Consider the following 18,919-nt stretch of genomic DNA (forward strand, 5'->3'; position numbering starts at 1 on the left):
ACAACCTGATGCTACTTAATTATCCTAAAGCTGTTTGACTGAGCCCATGTTCCTGCCACTTCCTGTTGGATTTGTGCATGATGCTGAGTTGAGATTGTTGCCATCTGGTGGTGGAGCTGCTGTTTTAGGTGGTCAAAACAACAGGCTTCGTGGGGGTGTGGGTGTGGGTGGTGTGTGTTTTAATGTCGACCTCCTCTGGAAGTGGTGAAGGTGTTTAATTTGACAGCCTGACCTTTAGTCTTTCAAAGAGAACTGAAATACATTATTTTGGCCCTCTCGCATAAGACGAGTCAATTCCACAAACTAGATCCGATGGCAACAAAATGGAGCAATAGTGTCCAAATAGACAATTTATTCTAAGACTCCACACTCCCTTGTGAAGCCAAAGCTTTTTGACCTTCCCCACATTGACGACCAGCAGCGTGAGTTCCCATTTTCTAGTTTCACCACCGTCACAGGGACGTCTTGTTCAACAATCCATGAATGTGAATGGTCTCAAAGGAGAGGAAAGGCTGTTTATTTGCACATGACATTAAGTAAACACTGCCACAGGGTGCATCTGAGTAAAGTGAAACTGAAAGTGTGCTTTTCAGTATTGCAACAGCATGATGGAGCTATGGACAGATCTGTGTGTGTGTTGGAGGGGCTGGTAATATGGGCTTCAGTTAACACGTTGCTGTGTCCCCACCCCCAGCATGCATATGTTGGGGGGGGGGTGTTTGTCCCCCCCCCCACTCACGCTGACTTGCTTTTAGAGGCATCACTGCAATGGCCCAGTGCATGAGGTGTGGCCCAGTAGTCACATGAGGTGTTGTGAATAATAAGAGTATAAAGTAACTAGCTGCCGCCATTGTTGCATCTATGAAAGCATTGCAGTGTGCCACTGCGTGTCTCTTTGGTGGAGCCTGGTGCCGATTTTGATAGTCAGTAATTTTATCGACTAATCGTGGTCTCAGTATAAATGCATCAAAGTGGATCACTGGTGCCAAGCAGTTTTTATTACGGGTCTCTCACAAAGGGATCACTCGTGCTTTTCTTTTGTTTTTGTTTTTGTTTTTTTCCCCCTCCCCCTCTGTTAAGCACTTTGAACCTTCTCACGTCTGTCGAGTGTATGGCTGTACATAGCAAATTCCTGTAACAACAAGTGCTCCTTGTTCAGTCTGAATATTTTGTTCTGTTTTGGATTTCCTTTTAAAGAGCATTACATTGTTGTAGAATTAAAGGAATAAATAAACTAGAAGATGAAGCTCTGTGACTGTTTGCTTGCTAGATGATGCCTGCTTTCACTGACACAAGTTGCTGTGGTGGAGAATCTGCAACTGAGAGCGCACAAAGAAGAAAACAGACACTGGAATCATGTTTAATGCGTGTACTGTTATACAGCTCTAAAAATCAAGAAAATCTTAAGTTACACTGTCTAACATCAATTTCTACTTATATAATGCAAATTCAAGTGAGTACATGACAGAAAAGAACAACCAAGAGAATCGATCAAAAAGCGACAGTGCTGCTCTAAGTTAGTCATGCTCACTGATGTGATGAGTGGAGGTGGTCTTGCTGCCTCTAAAGAAACGATACTAGCAAGTGACGACCCCTGACGGTTACTAGACTTCATATCACTGCACAGAAACATGACATCTGTACCATAATCGGCAGCAGCGGACTAAGAGCAAGCTGAGGCGCTTTGAGCCAGCCTGACAGCACGGCGTCCGGCATCGGAGGCAGAGCTGCGTGTTTCTTTCTTAGGTTTGCTAAAAACAACACAAGGAACACTTGGAGCGAAACACTGCTTAATAATTGTTTTACAAAGTATGGCCGGACAACGACGGTCAAAGCACTCGTATGCAGTTATATATCAAAGGCTATTCAGTCAAGAAGACCACACGGTTGATCTGGTCGTGTAACAAAAATGAGCTTTTAAACTTCTGATCAAATCCAGTCTCGTGTGCAAAGTGTTGCCTCCTCAGCTCTCCCTTCCGTTAGTGAGCTATGAAAGTAATTAAATGTCAGTTTAATTCTCTTAACGGAGAAAAAAACCATGTGATATTTCAGATTCTTATGTAAGGTTGATATTGTACGTCCTAGCCAGCGACAGCATTAATCTCCCTGCAACATCTTTAGAAACTCATTTTTTAAAAAAAATAGACATGGCTTTACCAGCCGACTCTTCCCTTTTATCTATAAAAACTCCGACAGCAATATTTACAACTCTGAGGAGATAGAAAGTAGCTTCTGTAGATCAGCGTAGGTTCCCTGCCACCAAATCTACTGCGGGATAACTCCCATCAAAGCACGTGTCAAGAGGATTGTCACAGGAGACCTCTCCCGTTGCAGGTTTTTGTGAGGTTGAACGAGGAACTGACGCTGCACTATGTACAGGCAATGTGGCTGTGTGTGTGTGTGTGTGTGTGTGTGTGTGTGTGTGTGTGTCTCTGTGTGTGTGCTTGCACTCAGGGTGGAATAAGGGCTTTTCCAGTTGGTTCTCTACAACCTCCAGTCAGGAGCAGCAAGTGGATTCACACTGACGACTGATCCCACACCTGCAAACAGATTAAGGGCAAAGGTCAAAGCGTGTTACTGTGGGTTAAACATCATGAACAGTTTGGCGTTGTCTGTATTTACTAAAGAGCTGCAGCATCAGTTGTGAGACTAAAGGTCTGACTGGCCTTACTGGATGTATTTAAATGAATCGTACAAACATGATTTACTAAAGTTTACAGCAAACTGCTAAATTTAACAACAAAAGCTTGTCTTATTTTGCATCTGATCGTTGCTGCTAGGAATATTTATTTGGAACACCGGGAGAGAAGCAGGGAATCCCAGTACAAGGTGCATATCATAGGGTTTTTTGTCCTCAGCAGTGTGCACACACTTTAAAGGGTCCCCCCCCCCCCGTTTATTTGATTTTGACTTCTATTATCAGATCTGTTCCACACTATGAAAAGGAAAAGGTCTCAAGAGGCAGCTCATAATGGGACTGCAGTGCCTTGGATAATGTCTGCATGTTACAATACTTAATATTATCTATCCTCAAACAGGGCAACTGAGCCTCGTTCACATTAACCTTAAAAAAAAGAGAGAGTCTAATTTCGTTTTTTGAATTCATTTATTAAAAATTTGTTCTTTACCTGCTCTCACACCACTGGGGTCGCAGTTTGTCTTACACAGCCTGGAGTATTTTAATAAAATCTGCAACTCTAATCAGAGGTGATGCTTTTCCTGATGCTGGGCAGTGACACAGCTTTTGAATTCACATTGCTTTCTCCCAGTCTTACTGAACTCTGCGCTTAAAGCACAAACACATTCATGTAGTATTTCTCTGCATCCTCACACATCAGCTGTTTTGCCTTTAGCCTGTGTTGTGTATTTCACCTATAGTTCAGCACTTCATCTGCAGACAGTAACTTGTTAGATATGGAAAAAGAGATCCAGCCTATTTCATTCATTTCATTTCAATTCAGTTTTATTGATATAGTGCCAAATAACAACAACAGTTGCCTTCTATTGTAAGCTGGAGATGCTATAATGATGAACCTTCCTCATAGCACACACCTGTGTACGCCTGTCTACAGAGTCACTTTGTTCAAATCAAAATAACCTACTGTGTGTGTGTGGTTATGTGCATAATTGTTTTAATGTATCTGTGCTCAGACAGGGCAGAGGTTTGTGAAACATCTAAAGAGTCAGAAGCTCCAGCAGCAACACTGCAGCATAAAGAGCAAGGTTTTTGCTTGCAGTCTTCATCAGGAGGACCTGAAACACGCTGACTAAGCAGTAAGGTTGCTCTTTATACCACAAGCGCTGCTGGAGCTTCAGCCTCTTCAGAAGACTTTGTGAAAGTGCAACATTCTCCACACTTTACAGATATAAACTGTGTTTTTCTGCACATTGATAGAAATAACCGGGGAGAAGACATCTGGAGACAAAACATGTCAGAATGATGTATCCACATTCAGCAGAACAGCTTTGTGTTACCATATCAAGAATAGGACTTTGTTTGTCTGTGATCAAATCCAAGACACAAAGTGCTCATTAAATATCTGGATGCCCTTTCTACCAGAAGGGCAGCTTGATTTTGTTCATAATTTTTCCTTAGCGCTTCCTCAGGCCGACCTGACACTTCTGCATACCTTGTTAACAGGTGCGAGCTGGGTTCGGACAGAGCCAGCGTGGAGTCGAGTGCTGTCTCCGAATCTGCCAGGAGACCTCTCCCTGCGGCTGTCCAACACCCTGCCTGGTGACTTCTCCCGGTCCAGAGGCCGGGCAGGAGACTTGTCTCTTCTGAACTCTGTGCGGCCCTCCCGATAACGATGTGGGGTGCTCGGCTCCCGATGCAAGCCGTCATGGCTGCCGGGGCCTGAGGTCAGACGCTTAGTGATGTGCTCTGTGTAGGTGGGCGGACACCGCTTACTGGGACTCCTGTTAACAAAAAACAAAACACCATGGATGGTAGCAGATATAGTAAAACCAACCCTCCAGTGATTTTTAGCAGACACTACAAGCGTTCAGGAATTTTTAGGTGATTTATTTTGTGTTTGAATGTTTTACTCCGACTGTCACTGAAATATCATTTTTTGTTTGTTTAAACTGGATTAAAGTGAGCAAACATGACAGAGTGAACTGACCCTCGACTGGACCCGGTCCTCTGGAGCTCCCCAGACTCTCTGATCAGACTTCCCTTACAGCAGATGACCCGCAGTTTGTTCTGGTAGGAGGAGGCGAGGTAAATTGCCCCAGAGGAAATAGCTGGGCCCAGGTAACGCGGATTTGGGATATCTAGGTGTGCCAGCACTGTAGGACTGGAAGAAAAGACCAAATTGAGGGAAATGCAGCTGACAAGTAAACTCAACGAGTGTAAAATGTGACACAAAGAGGCCACTGTGTCTCACCCCAGAGCAGCGTGCCCCTGCACCTCAATGACATCCAAGGAGTTGAAGTAGGTGACAAACAGGTAGGGCTCTCTGTAGGCTGCATCAGACGACACAGACACAATTATTTAGTCTTATAAAAGGTACCTTTACAAAGTGGATTTGGTACAGTTTAATGTTTGTTTGTTTTTTTTAATCCAATGAGAGAATAAGGATGAAAGAAGCAACCGTTACCAAACGACAGAGGCAAACGGCTCCACTTGATTTCCTCGGTGCGGCTTCTTCGTCCATACGAGTCCACGAACACTCCAAACTCTGCCATAGAAACAACCCCAGTAAGTGCATGTCTTTGGAGTGTGAGAGTGGTAACCACTATGCAAATAATGCCTTAAAAATCCTGGGATAAGAAGAGTTTGTGCTTCTGAAACTGCAGTACTACTAGCACGACAGGATGCACGTGTAAAACACATTCGCCCAGCTGAAAATGTAAAACACTTGGAGCCTGAAACATGTTTCGATCTAGCGAAGTCAGAAGAAAAACTCCTTCTGTTGCACTGACTTGACTAATCATATCTCATAAGCTCATGGAGCTCAGTTCCTTCGGATTTACCGTGAAAACACAGAAGATATTCCTCCTTCTGCATGCTGCTGGCCACCTGCATGATGGCGATGGGAAAACTGTGAGACGAGGCTGCAAACACAGCCGGGGCCAGCGAAACGTCATTCTTGTCCAAGAATTCTGCAGCGGAAAAAGCTGAGGTTAAAAGCCACACAGTGATCCAACAACTGTAAAATATCATCCTGTGACTGGCTGGTAACTGATTTGATCCTGGAAGCATTAAAGGCATAAAGAAGTACTTCACCTTCAAGTACAAATTGCTTCATTTCAATCTCGTAGAACTTGTTTGTGCCGATGATGATGCTGTAACTGGTCAGATGGATGCAGCTGCAGGGCTCCAGAGTTTCAATTTCCTGTGAGGTAAAGAATTAGGAGGTGAGGGAAAGCCAGTACTTTGAAGCACATCTAGTAGTAGAAAATGTTTTGAATGTAGAAGACTTATCCACTTTAAAACCAGATGTTGTTTTTGTTTGGTCAAAAGAAAAAAAGCATGACATACTTTCAACAGTATAAAAGACTGTAGTGTGAACCCCAGTCATACTCACCTTGCGAATGCAGTATTTGTTAAGATTTTCATTGTAGCGCAGAATGGTTATTTTGTTTGGCATTGCAGCACATATACAAGGCGTGTTGTCTATCTGCAAAGAGAATGCACACGCTCTTATGTACAATCACATTGCAAGCATGAAAACAGCATTCATGCAAAGACAGAAGACCTACTCTTCCTGCAGCAAACAGATGGCAGCCTTTCACAGTCTCAAAGATGTATGGAGCCAGTTCAGACTGGCTAGGCAGGTGGGACTGGGCCAGAGACTGCTTCACTCTTTTAATCTCCACCAGACACAGCGCTCGCTCGTCCCCTGCAGCACACAGACATTACACATAGCTGATGTTCAAGGATAAAGACATTAGTCACTTTTAAGCCACCCTGCTGTCTTGTGTAACAAGATATTTACAAGTTTCTCCAAAGTTATTAGTATGGCAGAGCGACCTTTCAGTTTAAATGATGCATAATAATTGCACTTCATCAATTATGCCAGTTATTCGTAATGGCAGCAGATATTAACCTTTTGATTTACGACCGTCACTGTGAATGTCTGAGCGAACGAAAATCCAGAGTCGACTCCTGCTGCTCAGCAGACATTTATTTTCTACTGAAAATACCAAAGCTGGGTCTCTTACCAACAATCATCAGCAGTTTCTCCTGCTCTTTGATGATGTAGATCTGAAAGACCGACCCCAGGCCAGGAATGTGAGTCAGGGAGTTCTTGATAACATTCAGCGCATACAGCCCCTCTTCAGAGCCCACCAGAACGATCTGCAGCAGAGCAGCGAAACACAAAAAAACATAAATATTCAGGTGAACGTGGTGACATCTCAAACTGGAGCAACATGTGGCAAATCCTGGCAGAGAGCCCCAAGCATCTGCTCCATGCTCCAATAAATCGTTCTTCTCCTGAATACACCTGCAAATGCAGATCATGTCTTTTTCTAATGCTTGAAATACACAATTAAGAAGTAAACATATTTTATATGCATGGCCAACACATATTTTCTAATAAATATATATGTAGTTACATAAGAATATTATTTATAGGATATAAAACATATTCCTACCTGATCTGTGAGCGGAAGGGTGCAGTTAATGTCCAGCCTGTCATCTCCCTCCAGCTTCAGCAGAGAGTTTCCCAGCAGCTTCTGAAAGAACAGAGAGAGGTGAGGGGTCAGCTGGATCACGACCTCCACGTGACCTTGGGTAGGAGGGAACAGAGGAGCAGGACGGGAGGGGCTGGATGGCTGGAGGACTGGGTTCAGAGTCACAGTGTCAGACGTGGGACCAAGTCACAAGCGGTCTTCAGCTGTTTTATTCAGAGGCTCTACAGTACCAAAGAGATGAGGCTTTCATATGTAATAAAGTAATTTTGTATAACTTGTCAGCATTAAAGGGAATAAAAGATACTTTTAATAAACGTGTGCAACTCCTACGAAGCTGAGAACAAGATTTTACATTTGAAATGAATAAATGAAGTAAATATTTTACCAGTGGTCATGTACAGATTGCAAAAATGTAATGTTTACACAAATGATCAGAGTGAAAGGATCAAAGTCTACAAGCTCTACTGCGTTTAAACAAGAGTCATTATTAACACTGTAATCAGCTTCACCGCCGGCTTCCTCATTACTGAATCAGTCTTCCAGCTCATACGCTGCTGATGCCTTCTATACATATACAACAGAATTACATCAGATACATACAGCTGCAAGCTGACATGAGAGGGTCAAGCAGATTAGGACAGTTGCCATAGCAACTTAAACTATTAATATTATTATAATAATAATTGAGTTTGATAGGAATTTGAACTTCTTAAGGGATTGGGTAGAAATACAGTAGCAAGCTTTAGGCCTCACTCGCCTGTGTACCCAATCGGATCTGTGCTGATTTATATGGATGACAGATGTACTAAGCTCATGTCCATCACATTCATAGTGCTTATACAGTTTCAGGGATTGGTCCATAAATAGAGTAAATTATGAAGAATGAGCATTGCCATTTACAGAGTCAGGCATAAAGTGACTTCAGATGCACTCCATGACTGACACGTGAGGTTTCACTCGTTGTTTCACTCATATCAACCTGAATTTACAAGTTAATGAGAATGAGAAAAAATTACTTAGACAACATTAGTTTGAAGTAATTTAAAGTAAAGGTTTAATTCAACTGTGTGACACCTTGTATGCAATTTACAGGCATTTGGGGCAATAGACAGTATTTCAGCAATTTTGGTGCAGCTAGGATATCCAGACAGCAGATAATGGCTTTTCAGTTCAAGACTTGTGTTGTGTTTACCAGTTTTTGTTTATGAATGCAGATAAGTGTTTAATAAGTTCATAAAAAGCTAAAATGTCATTGAAAAAAAAAAGCTAATGATTCCAAGGTTGTATTTCAGCAAATACAGTCCCTCGTTTTTCCTCCACACTGACTCTTTACCAGCATGCAGCCAAAACATGTTCGGATTTGACTGGTCAGAGAATTCTCACTACAAACAGGTTCCAGGTTCCAGTGCACAAACCTTCTCCTTCACCTACAGATTCTATAGATTCTTATGTTGTTGTTGTTTTTAAAAGATTTGTACAAATATGACTTGCGTCTCTTGGTTAAGTCAAGTGACTTGAGTCCCAGCCTCAGAAGAGTGTGCAGAAAGGGCAGAGGTAACAACGCATACAAGTACACAAACAGGTAAAACTCGGCAGTGCGATCCCTGCTCCTCCGGACAGGACAGCTGCAGAGATTCAACCCAAAGATGATCAGACATCTTGGCGAGTATTTGTGTACTGTGGTTAGAAAAAAGGACATTGGAGACAGGGAAGAATATTTGAGAGTTTGTACAGGATACAGCAAAGGAGAGTGAAAGTGAGAAGTGGTCACAGCAAGTGAAGTGACAGCAGGGTGGGGGGCAGGTGACAGCCAACAAAATGACAGACTCATGCACTACAGCGTGCCTCGTGTAGGATGTGCAGCGCTCGTGTGTGTCAGAATGTCTCATGTCTAACTGTTTACCTGGACCAGTGGAGACAGAACCATTTGTCTTTTGGACACAGCAGCCTATGTGTGCAGTGACACATGGGTAGGAATAGAGCAAATCGACAAAACACGCCCATATGCCGGACATACAATGTGTCACGATGAAAAAGCAACAAACACAGGCGAGAGAGACAAAGAGAGAGGAGAGAAAGAGAAAAGAAGAGAGGAGAAAGGGACAATTAATGACGCACATAAGCGAAACTACCCGTTAAACTTTAAACTCGAAGCCTACGTCTTAAATAGACTACGGAGGGGAAATCTGCTCATGGTGAATAGCACCAACACAGTCAAATATCAAGTTTATGACCACAGACGCGACAGCTGTGACCACGGCCGGATATGAATTGAGTCAGCAGACCTTAAAGACAGAGAGCGAGCTGCCCCGGGTTGCGTTCGCCTGCTCCAGAGATACTCACTGCGTCAGCCTCTGCCTTCTCCCGGGAGGCTCGGCCCGCAGCCACCACAGACTCCATCACAGCCACCCAGCGCTGTTTGTCTGGGAAACTGGGAGCCATGAAGTAAACAGCCTGACCAGGCCAACAGGGAGTGTGACAGCGTGACTCCAGCTTTAGGACATAAGGAACATCTGACACACACAGAGAATAAAGTATGACACGACTTCAAATGATTAATATTTGACAGACTTTTGAACAACATTGGGAAGGCAAAGGTTGCCTGGTACACTTCACATCTACCTGACTTGGCAGTGTTTGGTAGTTCAGATGCTCCCACTGCTCCATGAACCACCACCTCTCCATCTGACAGACACAGATCAAACTCCTCCAGTGGTTTCACTGACTCTGAGCAACACACATAAGGAGATTCATAAGCACTGGTGCCCACTCTAATAACTTTCCATCTATCTAAAAATCCAGACAGCTAAACATGTCACCTTCTCTGGGCTCTATCTCATAGATGGATATTTTAGTCCCATCCAGGACCACATATTTCCTCTCCCAGCCCTGGCCTCGTTTGCCATTCCTGCAAAAACATAAGACGACAACAAAACCACAGTGAAGATAGATGGTGGTTTAGTTCAAACAGGCTCAAGTACCAAATGAGTGGATTTTACTAGACAGAGTATTATTGTGAGGGCATATGAGGAGTTGTTCTCAGTAACATCAGGCCACCTGATCAGTTAGAGGACATGGGTGCATACATCTCCCTCACTGTAGAATGACAGACTTCATATTGTATGGAAATGTATGTAACTTGTAGTCCTTCCCAGATTGGCAGGTTGCTTCTTTAAGATCATCACTGATGTCTTTCCTCTTTGACACTGTAACACACACTCAAATGTTCCAAAACTTCTGCTTTTACAGCTGTGAGCATGTGAGTTGCTCTCACTTGCTGATCATCAATTAATCAATATATGTGATTAGCAGCAGCTGGCTGCTACTTTCCCTCTTCATTGAGTACAGGTGGACTTTGTTTTTCCACACACTGTTTCTGTATATTGGCTGAACTATTGTTTGATTTATTAAGTTTTTGTTGATGACGTATACAATATGTTAATTACCTAATTTAGTATTTACTTAACTAGAAGATCTGCTAAAGACCAGGTGAGTCCTGAGATAACTTTGCCGTCCTGGGTATCATTTCTTTTTCACATGACTGTACATACGAAACATCAGGGACCAGATGTATAGAAAGCTGTGTGAGGTACCCACTCTTGTTGATATTTATACAGACACTCCTCGTTTGTAAATCTCTACCGTTGTGAAATGTAACATAGTAACATAGTAACACAAAGTGAAACTGAGAACTGGAGAATTACAGAAAAAAAGGCAAAAAAAAAGTTTGAAAATTTGTACTTTTACTACTACTAATATTAAAAATATAAGCTTGATAATATTTACACTATAATGCTCTAATTTGTCAGATTTTGTTAAATTGTGTCTCACATTCATCTCCATCTCACTGCTGGAGGTTTTAAAAACGGGTATGTGTGAAGTCTGCACATTAGAACTGCAGATTTATGTGCAGCTGTTCCGGCAGGACGGTCTTGATATATAATAATGCAAGTGAGCAAAGATTGAGTTAGACACCACTGTGTCCACAGCTAACCTGGGCTGTTTCATCCAGCCCTCCAAGTGCATGTGTCCGCCGGCCTCTTTCAGCTGCTGGCCCGGAGCGCTGCTTTTATCTCGACACAGGCCCTCAGACAGATGCAGGGAGCAGTCACTGGACATGCCGCATGTGGCTGGAAGGCAGGGGGAGCATTTCGGGTGGCACAAAGCATGGCATTCTGAGGAGAAAGAACATTGTTAAAGAGAGCAGAGCGACACTACTGACACCGCCAGTCTAAAAGGAGAGAGTGTTAACATTATCAGTGTAAGGAGAATGCACAGTAGGTTTATCTGTTCATAAAAATGCCCTTTTCTTGTGAAAAAAGCTTGTGTTTGCTAGCTGTTAAACATCTCCAAACCATCAAAGACTGAACATTTTGTATATGTGTTCACTGATGTAAAGATTCAAAGATGAAATGCTGTTATTTTTGCAGGGCATAAGGTATCAGGAGTGTTAGGTAACAGCACAAGCAGCTGTCACCAGGGTGTTCAGCTTAATAAAACCCAGAATAGTGACTTTCATTGTAAAACGGAAAACTTCAAAACACATACAGAAAGGCTAATGTCAACTTTGGTCTTATCACAGTTTTTCTGAATTGGTAAAACACTAGACTCCATTCTCTAAGACAAATTCTTAGTGGCCTAAACCTATTTTTCGAATCAAACACTCTTTTGGCCAAACCTTAAACACGGTTCAGGTACTTAGACACAATTTGCAAAACTCATACACTCTTTTTTTCAAAACCTTAAACATATTCTTAGTCACTAAACACATTTCACATGTGTGTTGCAAAACTATAAACACTGGCAGCAAAATGTGAACACAACTTCAACACAGCTGTCATCTTTTACACACAGCAACTCACAACTGAACACACATGTTTCTAATGATGTGATCAGTATGTGCGAGTGTAACCTGTAACCAGCGACTCTTCTAGTACAATTCTAGGCCCATAGGCCTACTGTTACTGTTGGCTAGGTTGTTGCAGATGGTACTCTTGCAGTACTGTAGTTATATATTGTAATGCACATATATCTGGTGTGCATATAGTGTAAATACACTATCTCATAAGTCTGTCTTTCTGTATCACTACTTATCTATTATCTATTATTGAGAGTGTTTGAACTGGATTTCATGGAAACTTGCATGAGATATATTTTGAAAGATGAAGCAGGGTTCAGTCTGGCAAATAGAAGATGGAGAGACAGTAACATACAGTTTTTTCCCAATTGTTTACACAGATTTCCTGAAAACATCCCTCATATTGTCAGAACTCTACACACAAATAAAAAACCATTCAATTCTCCTGCAAAATGAAACTCTACATTCAAAACAATGTAATTTCTTGTCAAAATGGCGTTTTGTTTTCAAATGACACACACAAACCATCACATGAATAGACATTTATAAGAACCAGTTAAACACTGATGTGCTTAATGTAAAACACTATGACTACTTCTTCTCCAGACATCATAATGACTTAATGTAAGCCTTTTTTGTTCAGTGTTACACTTACTACAGACACTACATAGGCCTACATAAGTGCATTGTAAAAGATTTCAGAATGTTTGTATACAAAACACAAATGTGTGGTACCAAATATATTTTACTGTATTTTCCCACAAAAACAATGTACAGTGTTCATCCCAACCAACTCAAAGTTGCACATACCGTGGTCTACATATACAAACAACAGACGAATGTACTGAATACAGTTACAGTGAAAACAAAAAAAACAAACAATGATGCTGCATCCTCTCTTCTGTTTCTATCTGGCCACAGCACCTCATCCACATCACAAGCAATGTTTTCCCTGGCTGATCAGCAGGGCAAATATCGCTTAGCTTGGCAAATCCAGCCATGACTAGCATCAACTGCTATATTGGAGAAGGGGGTACAGCGACGGCTATACGTGTGTGGATTTCAGCCATACACTTTCCATCTCCAGGCAGAAAAACATTCCTCAATAGGATTGAGGAATGGAGAATATGGAGGGAGATAAACAAGTAAAAAGCGTGGGTGGACAGGGAACCAGTTACCAACTCTGAAACACACATGATACGTAATACAGACTTGGAGTGGTCACTATTGTGAAAAAAAGGGAGAGTATGGTGGACACACCATCCAGGACCAATCAGGAATGTTACTAGAAGTTCGGTGTTGTATGGCCCAACAGTAACATGACTGTGGAGAACCCCATAGCTTCTAATGCCAGCACAGATAGTTACATCTCCACCACGCTGACCAGGCAGTTCAATAATGGCACGCTGACCTATGACATTGCGACCTTTTCTTCTCCTTTTTGCTAGATTCAACATGTATGTTGTCTTCTATAATCCACTGCTGTCGAATTTCATGCAGTCGAATTGCATTATTCTGACAGCCCATATCCACAACAAGTGTCTCCTGGTGTTGTGAGCGCATGCGTGTTCTTCCACCCTCATGTGGCTGCCCAAAATACCATTTAGTTATAAGTATACTTGTACACATAGCACATGTATACATCATACTATTTCATTTACAGAACTAAAATTGGTTTGTTGTGTACAGAGAATCTTTGAGCTTGACTCAATGGTTAGTCCTCATCAGAATCAAAAGAAGAAGAGGTTGCAACATGTGTTTTCCATTTTGAGTGGTAGTGTGTTAATGATGAAAACAGTGTGTTAGTTGTGTTTAACTTCTGTGGCCTGTGTGCACCATTCTGGGTACAAGTGCACCACACTGCTAAATGTGTTTTGTGTTTGAGAATGTGTTTAGAGTTTTGGCAAATGAAAGATTCAGGTTTGCAAATGGTGTCCTAACCAGATGAATAGTGTTTAAGATTTTGGCAACAGTGGGATTGATTTGATGAAAGAGTTTTCATAGTTGAGTTTAGTTTTTACAATGGGATTTAGTGTTTTAGCAATTCAGAAAAACTGTAAAAGTTTTCTTTCTTTTGTTTTCTGAATGTCTCTTGTTTCCTGTTTTACTTTGATACTCTCGTGTGCTATGTTAGTGTTTTCAGTTTTGCTTCCCCGGTCTTGTTGCTTGTGATTGCTCCCAGGTGTGCTCTCCTCCTGTGTCTCTTTCCCTCATTATCCCTCTCTGTATTTAAGCCCTTTGTCTTCCTGTGTTTGTTGCTTGATTGTCTGTGTATCACTCTTTGCTTTGTTCTGTGTTCCAGGTTGCATAGTTCAGTTCTTCCATATTCTGTGTTTCATGTCTCTTACACTCAGGTTTTTTAAATTCCTTTGTATTGCTTTTGTAGTTGCTCCCAGTTTAGGTTTTCTTTAGTTTAGTTCTTATTTGCTTTTTTCTTTTATTTTTTTTTATCAGATATGTTTAGATGAGATAAATTGCCCCATTGCAGCTCAGGTATGTTGTCATTTGGGACAACATAAGTTTCCACCGGGCTGCTCTGGTTCGTAACTGGTACACTGCCCACCCACGCTTTTTACTTGTTTATCTCCCTCCATATTCTCCATTCCTCAATCCTTTTGAGGATTTTTTTTCTGCCTGGAGATGGAAAGTGTATGACCAAAATCCACACACATGTATACCCCTTCTCCAAGCTATGGAAGATGCATGTGGAGATATAGCAGTTGGTGCTATTCATGGCTGGACTAATATCAGTTAGCCGCCATGCTAACTGATATTTCCTCCGCTTCTTGGCCACGGCAAACATTGCTTGATTTGGATGAGGTGCTGTGGCCAGATAGAAACAGAAGAGAGGATGCAGCATAGTTGTTTTTTTTGTTTATTTTCAATGTAACTGTATTCAGTACATTCGTCTGTTGTTTGTATATGTAGACCACGGTATGTGCAACTTTGAGTTGGTTGGGATGAAAATGTGTACATTGTTTTAAAATACAGTAAAATATATTTGGTACCACGTATTTGTGTTTTGTATACAAACATTCTGAAATCTTTTACAATGCACTTATGTAGGCCTATGTAGTGTCTGTAGTAAGTGTAACATTGAACAAAAGGCTTACAGTAAGTCATTATGACGACTTTAAGCACATCACTGTTCAACTGGTTCTTATAAATGTTTATTCATGTGTCATTTGAAAACAAAATACAATTTTGAGAAGAAATTACATTATTTTGAATGTAAAGTTTCATTTTGCAGGAGAATTGAAGGGTTTTGCCCTTTGTGTGTGTGTGTTTTTTTATTTGTGTGTAGAGTTCTGATAATATGAGGGATGTTTCCAGAAAATGTGTGTAAACAATTGGGAAAAAATGTAATATAGCAAGAAGTTAAAAAATGGTTTATGTGAAGGTATACATCACTGTTTGTTGATAGTCCTTGTGAGCACAATTGTAACTTACCAAGACAGGTAGCTGCCTGGCGACCAAAGTGCACAGTATCCAGGCACACAGTACACTTGGCAGCTCTCATGTTGAGTCCCACTGTGAAGCGGTGAGGTGTGTTGTGGTGCATCACCCTCTCTCTCTCCCTCTCTCTGTCTCTCTGACTGTCCTTCAAGCGACGGCTATACTCTGAATACAGTCAGCAGGGAACACAGTGAGGGCAGGCAGCGCCAGCATGTCTTACTCTGTCAGGTACATCCATCGCTTCAAAACCTCAGTGCATCATGCCATACCATCTATGAGATCAGTTCAACAAAAAAACAACAAAAGCTTTCCAAAAGGAGTGGTACATGTTTGGCAAAATGCATTAATGCAAGTACTCTGAAGACGGAAATGCTTGAAACAGATTATTCATTTTGTCAGTCCCTCTGCTTGTGCCCACACACTGCAGCATTTTAAAGGCATTATCCAGTCAGCATCAGCGATCTGCATTCTGCATTAAAGATGGTCAAAAAATTTCACGTCACACTTGTTGATATAATAATGTCAATCAGTATGAAATTTACAAATCGTATGTCTACAACCAACATGGAAAGAAAGAAAAACGTGAGCCCTTTATTTTGTGTACGTATTGAATATCGTTGCTAAGTTACTGATGAATATGGCCCCTTTTGTATTTTTCTCATACAAAACTACCTTAATGTGATATTGCATGAGAAAAGTATGAAAGAGACCAAATCAGTGAGTAAATCATAGTATGAGTAGAATGGAATAATCAATAGAGCCATATCTCACTAATAGATACGTATGAGCTCCGAAATCCTAGCATCACACCGTGCTGGGCCTGTTGTTTAGACCTTTATTCTAATAGCAGGGCAATGGAGGCAAATTACAGTTTAATTGGACTTAAGTAAAATGTAAAGCCTTGGTCTTCTTACCCCGCCTCCAGTCTGTCCTAAACTCAGCTGCCAGACTTTTAACAAAATCAAAGAGACAACACCATATCACTCTCAGTTTTGCTACTATACACCAGCTACTTTATCCAGCTATTTCAGCTGATTTTAAACTTGTTCCTGTGTTATAAATTTACAGCCAGACCCTAGGAACCGAGCTGCTGGGTTGTTCCTCTGATCAGAGCCCTTAACTGTTCTCTAACAAAGCAGCTGATGTTCGCAAACTCACCTTTCATTTACATCTAGATTACATTACAAACGTACATTTACAGAAAACTGATCAAAGTGTTTTATCTTCTTATCACTTCTTTATGGACTTATTTATTTCCGTGTTTATTTATTTTACTTGTAATACCGTTCACACTGTTCAGCATTTATGTTCTTTTTATTTTAACTGCATCACTTCACTTTTTGATTGTGATCTATATTAATGAGTTCTTTAAAGCACCTTCCAACTCTGTACATTTTACACTTATTTATGATTAGAGCTAGCAATTTAAAATAAATCATAATAACTTGGGCATCTTCTTTAATCTTCTTGCATGAAACACATACATTAGTGTCCAAACTGCTGTGCAGCTGGTATTCGTGTGGATGTTAAACCTCCAAGGTAAGCGCTGTTACAAACTAAATACACCTGCCCATTGGCAATGGCACCCACTGACAGCAATGGCCTTCCCCCAGACTGCAAAGTTGTTTAGGAACAGCTTGGGGAACACAACAATGAGCCAAAGGTGCAGTTATCTCATCCGGCATCCCAGAGAGAACCCAAAGGATCTGACACAGGACGCTCTCAGGGAGCCTGTGTCTGTTCCCCAAGGCCTCAAAGCTGTTTGTGTCCATCAGATTTGCTATTGTAACTGACAGCTGTACATCTTTTTCTTTCTTTCCTTTCTTGCTTCTGTTGTTTCTGTTTGTGACTAGCAGGTCACTATGACATAAAACGTAGATATGAGACTTTTCTTTTCTTGTTGTAACCTTGACTAACAAAATGGCTAGATAATACCTTTAGATCAGAGTGTGGGTTTAAAGTGCACACAGCGGTTTTTGCATTGCAGAATTTTTAATATGGTACATTTGTGTATATGATGTGAATTTGAGGTGGAAATAAAGTGAGTTAAATAAAGTAGAAGGGTTCTGCAAATCACACGCTTCAGCAACCAAGATAAAATGCTTCAGATTTCTAAAGCTCTGCACTGAAGGTTCTTCAGCCTCATCTGACAAACCTGTTTGGATCTGACATTTTATACTGTAAAAGTGCAGAGCTTTTAAAATCTGGCCTGTCAAAGATGTGGATGTAGCAAAGTAGAGGAGAGATAAGAGACCAAGCTGCAGAAACCATGAATTTGGATGACTTACTTTCAAAAGTGACCCTCCTTCCCTCTGAAAGGTGTGTGAAAGAAGAGGACAGTAAGAGCTTCAAAAATCAACCTTTGAATGTGAGGTGTGTGCTGCAGAGGCAGTAGAGGAGAGTCAGCTAAGAGATAAGCCATTTTGCACTCAAGTCATATGATACCTATCAGTCGTGCCTCACTTAAATAGACAACCAAAAAACAACTGGTCTTTGGGATCAAGTCACCCCATGTAAAAATTGATCTAGTGTGACTGTAAGAAGATTTAACAGCTGTCTGAAAAATATAATTACAAAAAGCTAGTAATTAAATAATCAAATCCCCAGTTCTACTGATATTATTGGTGATCATGAAATAAATACTAGTACAACTTGTCCACAGTTCTGAGAGATTAAGAAAACTGCCTGAACTTTATCAATGTGACAACAAGACACATTTATACAGTGCTTTATTCTATATACTTCTACATCCAATTAAAATTACCAGTTAAAGTATAAGGCATGTCTTTGGAGTGTGGGAGGACAACAGATTGCTCAGAGGAAACCCACACAGACACAAGGAGAACATGTGGGCTCCATGCATGGGGGCCCAAATCAAGCCCTTTCTTGCTGTGAGGCGACAGTGCTAACCACTGCACCTGCTGTGCTGACCATTATTCAAAATAGCAAATAAGAACAAGCACTAGGAGCTCAGAATCTTGCTGCATGCAATACTGCAGATACTTCATACAGAGGTCCCGGTTTGAAGAATAGCGGTGCAGGGGACCTGTGTTTCTTTTTGTTCTGTAATTATGCTGCAAGATAGCACTCGGGCTACAGCGCGTCTAAAATGAGAACAATAATATCTGCTCATTGGTACAATGGAAACGAGTTTAAACCTCAAATATCTCACTTGATGCAAGCACAGCTTACCACAAAGGCTCTTTCCCATGTTACACCACAACCACAGTGTTTATCAGACTCAGACTAGAGTAAACTAGAGCGCTTTACTGACTCCTTCACATGTTTCTACACAGTACATCAGATTGAACTTAACAAACTGAGCTGCCAAAAAAGGCTTTGACTTGAGCTTTTTACACGTCTTATTAAATAGTTCTTCCTTACACAGCAAGGTAAAAAAGAAGAAAAAGTCACATGACAAAAATTATGAATGGTTGCTAGATGAGATACCAAACCTGCCGG

At 41.3% G+C, this 18,919-nt stretch overlaps 1 protein-coding gene and 1 long non-coding RNA gene across 2 annotated transcripts in view; one reads left to right on the forward strand and one right to left on the reverse strand.

The window, feature by feature from the left end:
• Positions 1-985: 985 nt before the first annotated feature.
• Positions 986-18,919, reverse strand: part of LOC116322686 (citron Rho-interacting kinase) — a 50,857-nt gene continuing 32,923 nt past the window's right edge. The window contains exons 25-41 of the mRNA XM_039620884.1: positions 17,746-17,769; positions 15,452-15,622; positions 11,138-11,318; positions 9,963-10,051; positions 9,766-9,870; positions 9,487-9,656; positions 7,105-7,185; positions 6,670-6,805; positions 6,208-6,347; positions 6,033-6,125; positions 5,732-5,840; positions 5,479-5,607; positions 5,103-5,183; positions 4,890-4,968; positions 4,626-4,799; positions 4,131-4,419; positions 986-2,540 (exon numbers count right to left, since the gene is read on the reverse strand). Coding sequence (XP_039476818.1) covers positions 2,517-2,540; positions 4,131-4,419; positions 4,626-4,799; positions 4,890-4,968; positions 5,103-5,183; positions 5,479-5,607; positions 5,732-5,840; positions 6,033-6,125; positions 6,208-6,347; positions 6,670-6,805; positions 7,105-7,185; positions 9,487-9,656; positions 9,766-9,870; positions 9,963-10,051; positions 11,138-11,318; positions 15,452-15,622; positions 17,746-17,769 — 2,075 coding nt within the window. The 3' untranslated portion in view covers positions 986-2,516. The remainder of the gene's footprint in view (positions 2,541-4,130; positions 4,420-4,625; positions 4,800-4,889; positions 4,969-5,102; positions 5,184-5,478; positions 5,608-5,731; positions 5,841-6,032; positions 6,126-6,207; positions 6,348-6,669; positions 6,806-7,104; positions 7,186-9,486; positions 9,657-9,765; positions 9,871-9,962; positions 10,052-11,137; positions 11,319-15,451; positions 15,623-17,745; positions 17,770-18,919) is intronic.
• On the forward strand, positions 4,880-9,479 carry LOC120443088. The gene is made up of 3 exons (XR_005615124.1): positions 4,880-4,951; positions 5,076-5,203; positions 7,159-9,479. It is a non-coding gene; the product is annotated as an uncharacterized LOC120443088 (long non-coding RNA).

The sequence above is a fragment of the Oreochromis aureus genome, linkage group 12, assembly GCF_013358895.1.
Source record: "Oreochromis aureus strain Israel breed Guangdong linkage group 12, ZZ_aureus, whole genome shotgun sequence".
NCBI classification, from domain to species: Eukaryota; Metazoa; Chordata; class Actinopteri; order Cichliformes; family Cichlidae; genus Oreochromis; species Oreochromis aureus.